General features: G+C 49.2%; 5 protein-coding genes; 2 read left to right on the top strand and 3 right to left on the bottom strand.

Annotated features, from left to right (window-relative positions):
- Window positions 1–31: 31 nt before the first annotated feature.
- Window positions 32–2,402, bottom strand: FFUJ_00958 (uncharacterized protein; the record flags this gene model as incomplete). XM_023569274.1 has 3 exons in its annotated part: window positions 32–1,551; window positions 1,600–1,660; window positions 1,728–2,402. 3 exons carry the CDS (start codon window positions 2,400–2,402, stop codon window positions 32–34), a joined length of 2,256 nt encoding a protein of 751 aa, XP_023424570.1.
- Window positions 2,403–5,271: 2,869 nt separating this feature from the next.
- FFUJ_00959 (related to glycine-rich RNA-binding protein) lies at window positions 5,272–6,087 on the top strand (the record flags this gene model as incomplete). XM_023569263.1 has 5 exons in its annotated part: window positions 5,272–5,291; window positions 5,343–5,415; window positions 5,538–5,644; window positions 5,720–5,943; window positions 5,999–6,087. 5 exons carry the CDS (start codon window positions 5,272–5,274, stop codon window positions 6,085–6,087), a joined length of 513 nt encoding a protein of 170 aa, XP_023424569.1.
- A 564-nt stretch (window positions 6,088–6,651) lies between these two features.
- Window positions 6,652–7,573, bottom strand: FFUJ_00960 (cation transport family protein; the record flags this gene model as incomplete). XM_023569252.1 has 4 exons in its annotated part: window positions 6,652–7,207; window positions 7,236–7,261; window positions 7,315–7,364; window positions 7,432–7,573. 4 exons carry the CDS (start codon window positions 7,571–7,573, stop codon window positions 6,652–6,654), a joined length of 774 nt encoding a protein of 257 aa, XP_023424568.1.
- Window positions 7,574–9,049: 1,476 nt separating this feature from the next.
- FFUJ_00961 (related to programmed cell death protein (calcium-binding protein)) lies at window positions 9,050–10,193 on the top strand (the record flags this gene model as incomplete). XM_023569241.1 has 4 exons in its annotated part: window positions 9,050–9,090; window positions 9,227–9,245; window positions 9,318–9,642; window positions 9,730–10,193. 4 exons carry the CDS (start codon window positions 9,050–9,052, stop codon window positions 10,191–10,193), a joined length of 849 nt encoding a protein of 282 aa, XP_023424567.1.
- A 2,298-nt stretch (window positions 10,194–12,491) lies between these two features.
- Window positions 12,492–13,028, bottom strand: FFUJ_00962 (uncharacterized protein; the record flags this gene model as incomplete). XM_023569230.1 has 2 exons in its annotated part: window positions 12,492–12,929; window positions 12,951–13,028. 2 exons carry the CDS (start codon window positions 13,026–13,028, stop codon window positions 12,492–12,494), a joined length of 516 nt encoding a protein of 171 aa, XP_023424566.1.
- Between the last annotated feature and the right edge of the window lie 1,351 nt (window positions 13,029–14,379).

Below are 14,379 nucleotides of genomic sequence, written 5' to 3'. Positions count from 1 at the left end.
TACCAAAGATTCAAGACAAGAGTACATCAGCCTAAAAGTGATTAGGCCTCCAGAAACCAACCATTTCCGCCTCAGAGACCCCATGCTCATCGTGATATTTTCCTGTCCAGTATCGACTTTGTTCATAATCTGAGTGTTCCCAATCTTCTGCCATAGCCTGATTCGTCGATATAGACCCTTGATCAAAGCTTGAGAATATGCTGTGTAAGCTCTGTTGGATTACCCCATCATGATCTACATCGCTGCATTGTGGCAAATCCTCGCTGTTGTCCATTTCGAACGACTCGCTTTTGGCACATTCCTCTATATCACTAATGCAGCCAACACCAACAGACTGCTGTGAGTTGTCCCACTTCATACTTACCTCACCTTCGATCCGCTTAATGAATTCTTGAATTGTCTCGCTGTCTTCGCAGTAGTCTGGTTGTGTAAGTTGCCTATCATCATGCTGTATGTCTCGGTGGTCCGAGTAGATATCTGAGTGCACTGTTGGGAAGACGGCCGAATCGAGTCCTGCACTACTAATATGCCCATTAAGTGGTCGGCGTGGTTGTTGGAAGCCTGGAGACCCTGAAACTGGTATCATGATGTCATGGGACTGCAGTCCTCGGTGAACGAACGAGCCCTCCAACTGAGGTTCATCTTCTTCTGTAGAGCCTCGGTGGTATGAGTGCTCACCATTGAAACCCTCCGCTATGAAGCTTGGAAACATAAGCCCTGGCCGATCGTTTTGCTCGGTATAACGATAGCCCCTTTCTGAGATTCGAGAAAGCGGCTGACCTCGATTATTAGTAGAAGAGATACTCTTCGTACCTAGGGGTTGTTTGACGCATGGTTCCTCAGGAATACTGTGTGTATTATTTTCAACTACCGATGTTGGTAGAATTGAAGGTTGAACTTGTGGAGAGGTGCTGCTAATCGGAACTGGCAATTCTTGTTCATATCGGGAGCACGATGCTTTAGTTGGCACTGGTGCACTTTTTGCACCGCCATTCAGATGAAATTGTGTATTCTTTGTGGCAGCTTGTATGTTTGGTTCGAGAGTTGACTGCCTGCTGCGGTCGGCCATTACCCCCTTGTCCTGATATGTCGGGTTCTTGCTTGATTGTTTTGTACCATTCATGCCAAGGCAATCGTGATGTTCAATATTTGGCTCCATAGTCCTATGGGAAGTTGTTTCCAAAATACCTGTGCCATCGAAGATGCCTGTCTCGATAAGCCTCTTGAGCATCGCTTCAGGGGTCTTGTAGTCGGATGTTTGAGTGGTTTCTGTCGACCGTACAGAGGCGCTATGAGCCTCAAACCCATCCTTTTGAATATTCTTCTGTTGATTTCCCTGAGAGATATCATCCGCGAGGCTTTGTACTTCTCCCTCTTCATCATTTGTTGTGGTTATGGGGAGTTCTGTGGCGCTCCGTGAAGTATGGTCACTATTTGAAACATCTTGGCCGCTCGAGTTCTCACTTGTAAGATGTTGGAGAATCTCGTCTGGTTTTCCTTTTTCACCGCATGTTTCAATAAATGTCATATCGTCGAGTGTAATGTCAGCCCCTATGTTCTGATGAGAAAAGACTAAATCGAGTCCGAGAGGTAGCATACCTCGTCCGTATGTTGAGGACCGACCGTTCAGGAACAGTCCAGCAGTAAGATTAGGCCTCATCTGACAAAATACACGAGCATTAGTTTACTCGGTATGGAAATCCGCTCGATTTTGCTTCACCACCTACCGTCACTCTTGTATCTGGGATGGCGCCAGATGCAAAATTGTTCATAATATCTCGACTCGCTCTAATCTCTTGCTTCTTTGAGCGTGACTTTTTTCTTGGCCTCTCTTCTTCGCTCTCGATCGTGTGATCCCTCTTACCCCCTGTGTCTTTGAAAGTATACCGGTCTGGGCGTGTTTTCCTTCTTGGCTGTCTCTCGAACAACGTTTTGTTAGATCGTTCTTTGTGACAATCCTGCTTAAAACGTGAACGAGATCTCATCCCGTTCTCTTTGTCAGACCCTATGTCAAGAGAGGGCTCATGTTGCGATTCTGAGTATGTGTCGTGTTCAAGTAAATCAGATTTTGGGGAAGTGGGTCGTTGATCGAAGGCTCGGTTTCCTGAATGACGAGACTGGTGATAATTCCGAGATATCGGTACAGCAGAAAGATCGTGAGGCTTCCAGTTTGGCTTCCAGTTTGGCTTCCAGTTTGGTGTGTGATCGCCGTCCAAGTCTTGCGCGAACTGCGGTTCCGGATCCTTGTGACTTGCATAATCATGAACCTGGCTCAGCCAAGCCTGAACTGTGTCAAGTCCGCTCGATTCGACATCTAGGGAGTAAAATTCTGGACTTGCTGAGATCCTGTGCCGGCTCTCATATTGGCCATTCGAATGATGGCGATTGCGATGAGGTATCATCTAGGCCAAGCTTCGGAGAGCACAACCTGCAAGTCTCTTGCGAGTCACTCAAATGCGTTTGCAGGTGATCAAGAGTTGAGGGGAGGATATCGTTACGGGGTGTTAGTTTGAACGCCCAAGATAGGTAAACATGATACGAGCTCAGCGCCTTCCGCGAAACGAGTCTGGATATTGAAAAAGGTAGGTGCTATGGCTGCCCCAAACTTGTAAGTCACACCTTAGGTAACCTACCTCAAGAATGGGCTTTTCATACTGTCTCTCTTGGCCCGTTCCTCTTACTTTAGGTACCTACCTCTATCTGAGTATTGACTTGAGGTCAGTACTATCTAAAAGTCCGTTTCTTCTGAAGTTCTAAGAAATCGTTGATCTGTTCTCGTTACGGATAGTTCTTCGAGGTCGCTCAAGCCAATCTATTCCCCTGGCTGCCACCTCTTTTGGGTGTCTTTTATACACTCGCTTCCCCCAATCTCTACTCTAGGAACATCCACCATGCGGCTTCTGGTTCCTAATCAAGAGCTATTATGCGAATTACCTGTCAGATCTAAGTGGTAGGCCCTGATCTTGTTTGCGAAGGGTACTTCTTGGCATTGGTACCTCAATCGACTAAGCCGCTGCCAAGGTAGCATCGCATTGATGCTTAATCTAGCGTTTCACCACGCTACTGCATATCTGTCAAGGCAGCCGCTGTCATGGCTGGCTTAGCAGAGTTACCCATACCTATTTCCTGTATTTCCTTGTTGAAACATTCAAGCAAGTGGTAGTGCGAGCAGGAGAAACTCCGGCATACCCTTACAGGCTTGTTTCGTACTTGTCGTTACAAAGACATGAAATCTCGACACGCTGCACGTTTCACGGTCTGGGATTAGTGTCTTGTCTTAAACAGATTCAGATCCATGCTGCATATGGAGTACTCTTTGGAGGAATTCAAGAACCCGGAACTACATTCTGTATAAGTTATCGAGCCATGAAGAAGGAAGAAAAAATATGATGAATGATTCAAGGCCGACTAATACATGCACAGATATCTGGTCTTCATTTATTCTACAACCAAACAAGGAAATAAATAGACTGCGCATGAATTCCTCAACATCTTGCAAGCCTACCATGCTGGCATGCTCGCTTGGCCCCTGACAACCCTCCACCTCAATGAGAAGGAGGGGCAGCACGTGTCGGGAACAGGTGTTTGGTGAGGCGGGGCTTGAGTATAACACCCTGAAAGGAGCATCACCATCGCCAAGAGCATGAAACGCTACCTTAAAAAAGCATAGGGCCGTGTTGCATGGTCTTAGTATTTTGCATATAATGTCGAAGCAGGAAAATGTCCCGTTATAGACTACAACGTTGGATGCCAAATGTTCTGCAACGAGCAGTCCGCTATATATAACAAAGAACAGGTACTCCGTACGAACCGCCAACCTAGAGTTAACGGAGGAGGACCGGGATATTGGCTCAAGTGGATTGAAGGGGGCTATGCAAGCGGCGAATTGAAGAGTGGCAGTATGAGAAGGGGGAAGATCGTCAGACTGTTATGCTTGACTTAGGGGCAGAATGCGGTTTAAGCCTAGGCGCGGTGCTTGGCTTTGATGGTTGTGGGGAGAAGTTTGGACAGGATGTGGATGACCGTCGTCATCACAGGCCCGCACGAGCTTGAATGAAGCTGATGGATGCCGCCAAAACCCTCATGGCCACGGTGAGGGTGGTGGGTTAGGTAGTGCACCTTGCACCCAAACTTGGACTGCCCCTGTGTTTGCTTCTGCCGCCCAAAGCTTGTTTGGAGAAAGCTCCCCCTGCCAGACCCGAGTCCGAAACGTCCTGACCAGACACCCTGGTCGTCTGTCGCGGTGACGGTACGGTAAGGTGCAGTTTATCAGCACTGCCTCCACGGATGTGCCCACCGGGGACCTGGGATCGACGCGAGGAGGGAGCTTGGCCTCGAATTTATGAATGATGGTGGAAATGAAGCAGGCGCCATCAACTCGAGCGATGGCGATAGACTTTTGGCTCGTTTTGTAGAAAAGAAAGGAAAGCCCTGACGATGAGCAGCGAAACATGGCACGCCAGACATGACATGGGCGAGACGAGATATTCTAAAACACCCCTGGCAAGCATCGTCATTCAACGCCGCTGCCGATAGACTACAGAAACAACGTGCCTGCCGTGCCTCCAGCTCGCTCGCTCACTGCATTGTGCTGCAGCTGCAGGGTGCATACATACATATAGACACTCCGTACATACATACATACATAACATCAACAGTCACGTTCCGCCCGCATTTTATTACATTACATGCTCAGGACCCCTCTCATCCATCCTTGGGCCTTGGACCACGCCGTCTAGTGAATATAAGCTAAGCTAAAGTTACCTTACCTGTTTGTTACCCGGCTTTCTCTGTCTCTGCTTTAACTTCATTACATCCGCAACCTCTTCCCGTTCTGAAGCTCCACCTTCATCTCTCTCCCTGCACCACAGCTCAACCACTTGTCAACTGGTTGTCTTTGATAATTAGCGCAAGCGCTCAGTTTCTTGAAGAACAAGATCAAGTCTGTGGAAGACGCAGTCACCAATACCGAAGGCATCTGCTGCAATAAAGGTGCGCTCTTTATCTCATAGTGCCCCTCTTATCCTCCTCACTCTGCACAATCGTTGCCTATAAGCGCGCGCCTTTCTGTGCAACGACGCGCGGCATCTTGATCGCACAGATTAGTGACCGTGATCCTGGGGAGGCTGTCAAGGACTCTGTTTGCTCTGTGGATTGGGTCCTGTGTGAGCCTGCTCCTCTGCGATGCATCTACAACCACCGTGACAATCTTTGTTTCAGTGGTCTATCGTGAACACAAGCTGACGTCTGAGCTAGAACCCACGATCCAATATGTCTAAGCTCTTCATTGGGTTCGTTTCAAGCCTCTCTTGCGGCTGCCTCATCTGCTAACTCCATTCAAGTGGCCTTGCATGGCACACAGAGGAAGCTACTCTGCGTCAGAAGTTCGAGGAGTTCGGCCCTGTCGAAGAAGCTGTAGGTAACTCTGTTCCTTTCTTTCCTTCAAGCAAAGCGCTCTTAGTTCTGCATATATCTGTGGCTCTGATGCGGGTGTTTGTTGGGACCATAAGATCACTTCTAACGATGGATATGGAAAGGTGGTGGTCAAGGACCGTGATACCGGCCGCAGCCGTGGCTTTGGATTTGTGCGATACACCCAGGAGGGCGATGCTCAGAAGGCTATCGCAACCATGAACAATGTCGAGTACGAGTCACTTTTGTTCCTTGTTTCATGGCGGATCTGCTATCTCATTCCAATACAGAATCTAATCATATCCAGGTTTGACGGACGAACCATTCGAGTTGACAAGGCATCCGACAATGGCCCCCGAGGCGGCTTCGGCAGAGGAGGTGGGTACGGGCGAGGCTTCGGGGGACCAGCTCCCTACGGAATGGCTCCGCCTGGACATGGCTACCAAGTCCCCGCGCCGAACATGTATGCGCCTATGCCTTACGGCCGGGGATACCCCCCTCCTCAGCAAGCCTACGGCGCTCCTCCCCAAGGTACGCTGAGAACGAATCGTGGAGGCAATCCATAACAATGCTAAAGTACATCTAGGATTCATGCCTCAGCAGCAGTTTGGGTACCCTGATCCTTCTCAAATGCCTCCCCAGCAACAACCTCCTCAGGGTGGAAGGGGATATTAATTGACGTAACTTAAGGCCGGAGTGGAGTGCGTCACATTGCGCTTGAAATGTTATCGACGGGGCCTTGAGGATTGAATTTCAATGGCGGTTAACTTCGATGACTTCCGGCTCCTGGGCTTGCGGATTCTTTGTACGACTGGATGATAAGGTCAGGCATTGGTGAGCATATTGAAACGCAGAATTATACCCGGGCACTTAGGTTGAAGCGTGGTTTTTAGGGGGCATGGCATGGCATTTGGGCTGGTATGGTTTGCCATCTTGACACGGCCGTTTTACGAATGAACCTTGTGCGAAAAAGTGATGGAGGATTGCCTCTGTAAGGCAAGAACAAAAAATGCGAAATGGCGCTGCGTGCGACCTGTTCCTTTTGATTATATGTGCTTTGAGACGTGAATTCCGCTGGCTAACCGAGACTGAAATTGGTGACAGTTGTGGAGCGATGGCACGAAGGTTGAGGAGCGGCATCTAGCTGCTCATCATAAGTATGCTATTCATCATGAGGGTCTATAGTCTATTTACATGTGCTTGTTGAGATGTCTATGTACTTGATGCATTGTCCGTTCCTTAGTGATGTGGCTCTTCTATTTCTTCTGCTTCTTCGGTACTGTGCTTTTGTTGGTGGACCAAGGTCGTCGGGTTGACGAGTTTAGTTTCATCCTCACAATTCTTCTCAAGTTCCCTGACACGGCGGGCCAGGTCATGGATGTGATGATCGCCGCTATCGGGAGCAAGCTCGCTGAGGGCGGTATCGAGACTCAGCAGGTAGTCTTTGTTCAGGCCGCTGGGGCCTTGACTGCGGAAGATGTGCTCGGCGAGCTCCTGGGGGTCCTGGGGGCCGACAAATTGCTCATTATCTGGGGTGCCGATGTAGACCAGAGTACGAATAGGGGGAGAGCCATCGGCAGGATGGAATGGAGCGTAGTGAATGGTGTAGCCGTTGATCTCGCGGATATCGAGATACTCCTTGACTTCGGTTACTTTTTCGGGAATGATACGGTATGCAACCCCCCAAACTCGCTCTGGAGCAGAGTCGTGACTATCGGTTAGCTGTTCCCAGTAAGATCTCTCGATCAAAGTGACGACACGCCCGGGGGCCTCAGGAGTGCCTCTGTGGTCCTCACTGTGATCGATTTTAGTTAGAGTTTCACTCCGGCTGTTTGAAGGTATACCTAGCCTGGAAGGCATGTTAGTGGAAGTATTTACGATATGGGCAAAATGGTGTTTTACCTGCCAGAAACGACGAACATAGCCATCTACCCATCCAGGAATTCTACGGTCTAACAGGATAGATCAAGTGTTAGTGGAAAGGCCGCTGAACGTGTAAGACAGGCAATGGTGATTTACCAAAGTGTGGCGGAGGCTTCCATATCAGGCTTCTGTAAATGGCATTAATTACTGAATAAGAATATGCTATCAGGAAGGTCTCGGCATACCCGTATCCATATAGCCAGAATTCAGAGGGCCGTGATGAGTCTTGATCGGGCATTGTGAAAAGGACTGTAAGTTGGGAACATTAATAATGCAGGTTTATCTGTGTCGACGACGTCCACTTACTACCTAGGCAAACAACTGTCTAGATTGGTTGACTATGCACGAGAGTATACAAGATGATCCAATCCGGCTGACAATTGATCTTGATGAAGTGACTCTTGCTGAGTATCTGGAGGATCTCAACATCCAACCTCACTCGACCTAAGGGATAGAGATTAGATTGAAGACGTACACACCTAGTGGAGGTATATCGTGTCTTGTCCCACTGATGAGGTGATGGCCACTAAGAACGAGAGGAGGCTTGTAAGCAGGGGTTAGAGAAAACCATAGAACAATAATGGAACAAATTTCTCCTTCTCCTTCCCCTCCCCTCCAAGATGCACCCGTCAACTCCGCGCCTCCACTGAGATGCAGTGGCTGAGGCTTTTCTCGGGTCCAAAAGTGGCTGATTACTCCCTTTTTCGCATCGACGTCATTGGACCTGGTGGCCCACATAACGGGCGGGACCGCTGTTGCCGTGTCCGAGAACCTTACCCAAGGGAAGGGTCCTTTCTTCATCTGGACTGTCCCATCTATCAGACCCCGAAAATGAAAGTGAGGCCCTATGATCTTCGATGCTGATATCTAATTTTAGCTCTCCGGTGAGCGCACCTCCTGTCTCTGCTAAAGCCTCCAGGACTATTTGCGGTTCATGTGCCCGTACGGTACCTTAAGGTAAGTGAATTGACTATCCATACGTACCGTACCTACCTAGTATACGCGGTTCCCTGATCCGTAGAAATAAAGGGTCCCGACGCCTTGGCGCGGAAGGACAAGGAGCAAGTCAGGCTTTTTGATCCCAGCGCTAGTCTCATGGCTATCTTCCCTGTCCCATATCAGATAAGGCCACGGCATTTTATACCCGATAACGAGGGATGATATTTATCGAGTCTAGGAATACTGAGTGTTTTCCATCATTGTCAATGACCTCTTCTTCAACTAGGCTGAACTCCAAGACCTGTGCTTGCTTTATAAGTGAACAATCATTTTATTGAAATTCCACTTAACTGTGCTTGATTGAGTCCTAAGAAGTGAGGACAAAAAACCCGAATCTTGTCTTACCCAAATATTCCCACTATCAAGACCAACTCAGCCACGCTCTTGTGCTCTGTTCTCACCCTGCGCTCCACCAACCAAACGACACTGCCCCGCGCTGGAGATTCCCCTGGCCTGGGGTCAATCACTGTAGGTAAGGTAGTGCAGTCACATAAGGTACCTTAGACTAATAAGGTACGTAGGCCAAGTAGGACAACTACTAATTAACTGGGCGGCTTTCCAATTACTTCTTCAGCCGCGCACCAAACCAACTCAGCCCAACCCTTCAAAACCCCCTTCACACGCAACATCTCCTTTCGCTATCCCGACTTCTTCATAAGCCTCTCTTTTCTTCTAAATTGGAACTGGGAAAGAATACCCAAACCCCGTGCTCATCATGGCCTATAACCGCCCCTACGACGAGGATGCTCTCCCAAGGTATGTTCCATGCTTCAGCCAATCTGCCCCTCGTCTCCCCGCGTATTTGCCCATTGCGGCTCTGCGATTGCGGATTGAAGCTATGGGTTGACACGCGTCACGATGCAACACAAAGCTGACCATGTAACTTACACAGGTTCGCTGAGCCAGAGCCTGTATGTTTGAAATATACGCACCTTTAACGTTATTACAACGTCGAGAACTCAAACTGACACTGCGCCTTTCAGAAACCAGGACAGTCAAGGACACCTGCCCCGCAACAGCACCCTCCTCCTCCTCAGCAGCAGCAGCAGCAATATGCCCCTCAACAGCAGTATCACCACCAACAGCCTCGATACGACAAGCCTCTACCTGCTCAACGAGATGCGCGATCCCATTCCCTAGGCCAGGGCGCTTACGGCCACATGTCGCCGCCTCCAAACCCTGGTGGTGCTAGGCCACAGGCTCATAACCGCCCTGCTCCCAACTCACGACCTCCTCCCTCGCCTGGTATCGATGGCAGTGGTTCAGACCCTTCACTTTTGCCCCTTTTCCGCGCCGTAGACAAAGATGGTAGGTTCTTCCGATTCAAGAATCCATCACAAACATGCACGGCACATCGACAACGTTCATAGCAGCTGCTGACTTCTCCCCGGTTAGGCACCGGCCACCTTTCCGAGAGGGAACTTTCTGCCGCCCTTGTCAACGGAGACTGGACCGCCTTTGATCCTCACACCGTCCGCATGATGATCCGAATGTTCGACTCCGATCGAAGTGGCACCATTGGTTTTGAGGAGTTTTGCGGGCTATGGTCCTTCTTGGCTTCATGGAGGACTCTATTCGACCGATTCGACGCCGACCGCAGCGGCAACATCTCTCTATCCGAATTCAACAACGCACTTGTCGCCTTCCGATACCGACTAAGCCCCCAGTTTGTTGAGTTACTCTTCAACACCTATGATAAGAGGAATGAGGGAGTCATGAGCTTCGATCTCTTCGTTCAAAGCTGTATCTCCCTGAAACGCATGACAGACGTGTTCAAGAAGTATGACGACGATCGCGACGGCTACATCACCCTGAGCTTTGAGGATTTCTTAACGGAAATCCTTAAGCAGCTCAAGTAGGCGGCATAAAAGCGTAAATGCTGAACTACTAAATGTCGGAAGCCAGCACCGGAGCTAAACTAAACATTGAGATCTCTAGCCGCCATCTGGGTTTGATTTTTGCATCCTAAGGGAAGGGAAAGGCCATGCATATATGTTGGAGTGGAATTTACGACAGATATAGCCCAGGCTGGGCGGTCGGGGAGGTGTTAAGATGTGATAGCATGAACAAAAGATACCCTAGGTCGAGTCTCCGGATCCTGGCTTAGAGACCGAAACTTACCTTAACATCAAACATGAATTATATTGCTTAGCATGTTTCTTTATGACCACTGCTATTCCATGCGAAACCATGTCTCAAAGCACAAGGTTGGCGCGCCGCCTAGGCTTCTCAATAGCTTAAACCCGGCTCAACCGAACAAAGCCAAATGTTTCGGCTTGTATGATGAGCGCCAAGTGACACTCGCTAACGCTGAAGGCTCGGCCTAGCAAAGAAGTTATTCTTTTTGTTGCTTAGATTTGAGTAGCAGAGATGAATCTACGATGGCATTATATACGAAGTAGTTCTTACAGGTATTCCAAACGATATGATAGATATCTCAACCAGAATGACATGGCAAAGGACTTCACGAGTTGTCAGATATAATCCAAATACCAGAGTTCAACTGTGAGCACCTACACTTTACTGCCACAGTGCTGCCCCCAAGTCATTGATCGTCATCTTGCTTCGCCATCGGGAAGACTGGGAGAATGTTAAGAACTACCACCCTGAGGTTCAAGACTTTCTCAGAAACAGTCATGGTTACCGATTTGCAGATACGGTATTGTCTATTTTGTTGTTAGTTTTCCTCGCCCAGTTGTCCTTATTCTCTGATACCATCCTATGACAACGAGCGAGTTGTATGATATAATGAAACCGCTCATGGCCATTGCGAATGCGACTTGAATATTCTTGGCTGTCAAAGTGTGATCGCTTAAGTGGAGTAAAAACCGTGTCTGAGAACGTGTTTGTATTCCAAATCAACTAGATATATCAAGGCGATGCTACTGGCGAAGCCTCGATAATCGGGATAAAGTTAAGTGACTAAGAACGGTAAGCCAGGAGGAGATGTCCTTTGTTGTCGAGACTCGATGCTGGTAAACTTTGAAGTGTGTACCGGTAGATCTGAGTGTATGGCTTAGACACAAAACAAGGTCGGTAAACATCAGACAAGCTATTTCACATACTGGTAGAGCCAGGAACAGGCTGTGGCTACCGCGGTAATTATTTTTGTTCAATACACGCATATGTAAAGTTCTTAGCCGATAAGCGCAAGCCCCCTCGAGTCCTTTGTTGACTCTGTTGACATGTATGTCTATACCTATTCCAAGGTTGTTACTCTTTTTGACAGTCATGGGACCAGCCTGACTTGACCCAACCTTACACACAAGGGTTGCAACCAAGCAAGGAATGTATTCTTTACAGCGCTTGGCCGTCGCAGTTCGTGTAAAGAGTAGGTCGTGTGCTGCAAAGAAGGTTCCAGTGCTATGGTCACAGTACCCGGGCGTGCCTTGGATCTTTGTGTTACCGCTTATAGCATGCACAGAACTGAAAGCTCAATTGCTCTTGTAGGTTGAGCAGCTACCTAGTCATGTAAAAGAAGCAGCGATATGGCAGTCCGCTTAAGAAGTCAGCCCCCACATGGATATGTTCACCCCTTGACAGAGCTAGAGCTACCAGCTCTCGACCTGTCCCATACCCACATAGCTGTCGACTTGGAACTGTCGTGTAAGATATCAATTCAATTCCGCCATCCAAGCAACTGCTGTTGTTAGGTCAATCAAAGGCCGGAGCTAAGTATTTTTCCATATTCGATCAATGTAAATGCACATTTGGAGGTTCTATTAACGATTGCTGCTGTTATGGCGCGGGGTCACCGCCTTCAGAGGGTCTGGAAAATAGAACCGGACTTATCGACCTCGAGTTCTGCAACGCTGGTTGGTTATATGAGCTATCGTATTGAGCCCTCGCGACGCTGTCTTGCTTCGGAGTAGGCGTATTTCGAGTCTGTTCATGCACCTTCAGTTGATCCAGCAGATGAAAGCTACAACCTGCCCATTCTTCCGTTTTCGTGGCCAGGTGACAAAGCTTGGGTGTTTCAGACATCAGAATTCACCGCCTTCCAAGTAGATGTGAATGGCATAGCGTGCGTTGGTTAATCTGAGTGAGCAATTCCGTCGAGGTCGAAAGACCCTTTATTAACGGACTGGCTGCGCACGCCCGCCGGTTCCGTGCTGTAGGGCGACGGGCGGTATCCCCTGGCTGGTGATGTCACCGTCTCATAAGACCCGGGAGCGTGGTGACAGGGCTTGCAGGCGTTTAATTCTCCATCGTCGCTGAAGCTGAGTCAAAGATCGGCTCTCAATCGTCCGTATATCATTGGGTCCTTTGCAGCCTGTAGCCTGCATTCTCAACCTCATTTTGTCAGTTACCAGCTCTTCTTGGAAGACAACATGCTCCTTGAGGCGTAGATGGGATACCCCTGAAGCCAAAGCGAGGTTTGAAATTTTGGCTGCCGTCGACGACTCCGATGCTGACTCTGTTGACGCCCACGCCTGCGTATCGCCGAATCTCAAACGCCACATCAACATTCGCAGTTCTAGCTCTGGATTAGTAGCTGGCGTAGGTGAAGGCTTGAGCTCCAGCTGGCAGTGACGACCGTTCTGTGTAGTCGAGGTCCCGTGGCCATAGCCGTGGCGAGAGTCATGCAGAGGTACCTATCATGTACATGTGATAACCACGTCCGGAGTTGGCTTAGGAACGGTATCTGTGAGTGGCAGTTGGCCATAGGCTTCGGCCCCGCCGACCCTGGTCATGTTTGACATGGCCAACCCTTCAGACGCCGGCCTTTTTCCTGCGACACTGATTAGGATCTGTCGCAGCCGGATAATTGCTGAAGCCGATCAAAACAAAAAGAAGCTCAAGACAGAGAATATGATTGGCAGTGATGGGAAGGACGTGTTGCAGAGAGGCGGGAACCTCTGTATGTATGTATTCATGCCATAATGTAACAACTTTATCAGCACTACCACCAGTAAAAAGAAAAGATCTTCAACAAACCTGAGCAAGGGACCAGTTCCACTATTGGAGCTTCCCCTGCACGTTCTAGGGAGCTTCTGCACCTTTCACAGGCAGCATTCTTTGGGTCAAGGGCCTGGGTTCTTGACCTCCATCCGTCCAGAGAAGAGCTCCACGCTGGCCACCCCCCTCTCACTGCCTTCACCCCTGTAGCCCCTCTCGAGTCATTGCAATGGTAGCCAGTTGATTTGTTCGCGCAGCGCTTGGGCCAATGCCCTGGTGAGCTGCTGATGCTTCTGCTTGGAAGCTGTGCTTCGCTACTGGATGTTACAGACGCTTGGAGAATCTCTTTTGGGAATGACTGTGTCGCTACAGAGTTTGAGAGTCTGCAAGATCGAAGCTTCGTCAGCTTGCTCAAGGAGCCACAGGACTTTTACCATGTCTTGCTGTGGCCATACAGAGCTCATAGAAGGATGGAATGGAAGCTGGAGAAGTTTTTCTGTTGTTTTTCTGATAGGCCCAGAAGGCTGTTAGATAGCTTCTTGTAGCCGCACCCCAGAACTGTGCGTCAATACCATTGGCCCCAGAGATCAAGTCGTTCGAGGCAGCTGAGATCTCCAACAGTGGAGGCGAAGCGCAAGGCATGGCTTTGCAAGCAATGGCATGGCAGCCGGAGGAGGAGCCCAGAGCTCAGGCTGTGGTCCCTTGTCAAGTGAGCAATGAATGGACATTAAACCAGACAGAGTCTTGTTTGCGCGGAATCTTTCGCTACTGGCCTTGATTCTGTTGCCCACACGCCCTCTGCCACCAGAGTTTTTTTGCCTTTAGGTACCTAGTTGTTGGTAATTTTTTCAAGCCCTCGATATTTTCCTTGCGCTCACCTTTTTGTGAGCTTCTTTGTAGTATTAGGTATTTGTGCAGTTGTCACCAATATCTGGATGCTGGTGCTGGTGATGTGTGAGCAAAGCACATTCAATGCCTACCTAGTACCTACTTGCCTAGGTCCAAGGTCGGCCAAAGCTCTCATCCAGATCATCGAGCTCAGCTTCCCTCGGCAGCACCGCACACCACACACTCAACGACTCACACCCTCCTCTTGCCTCTCTCTGGCCGTTACCTTCTTCGCTACCCATTGCGTTGTTGCTCTTA

This window comes from Fusarium fujikuroi, chromosome FFUJ_chr01 (assembly GCF_900079805.1).
Source record: "Fusarium fujikuroi IMI 58289 draft genome, chromosome FFUJ_chr01".
Lineage (NCBI taxonomy): Eukaryota > Fungi > Ascomycota > Sordariomycetes > Hypocreales > Nectriaceae > Fusarium > Fusarium fujikuroi.
The sequence above is the reverse complement of the archived record's forward strand: the minus strand, read 5'-3'. Positions and strand labels throughout refer to the sequence as shown.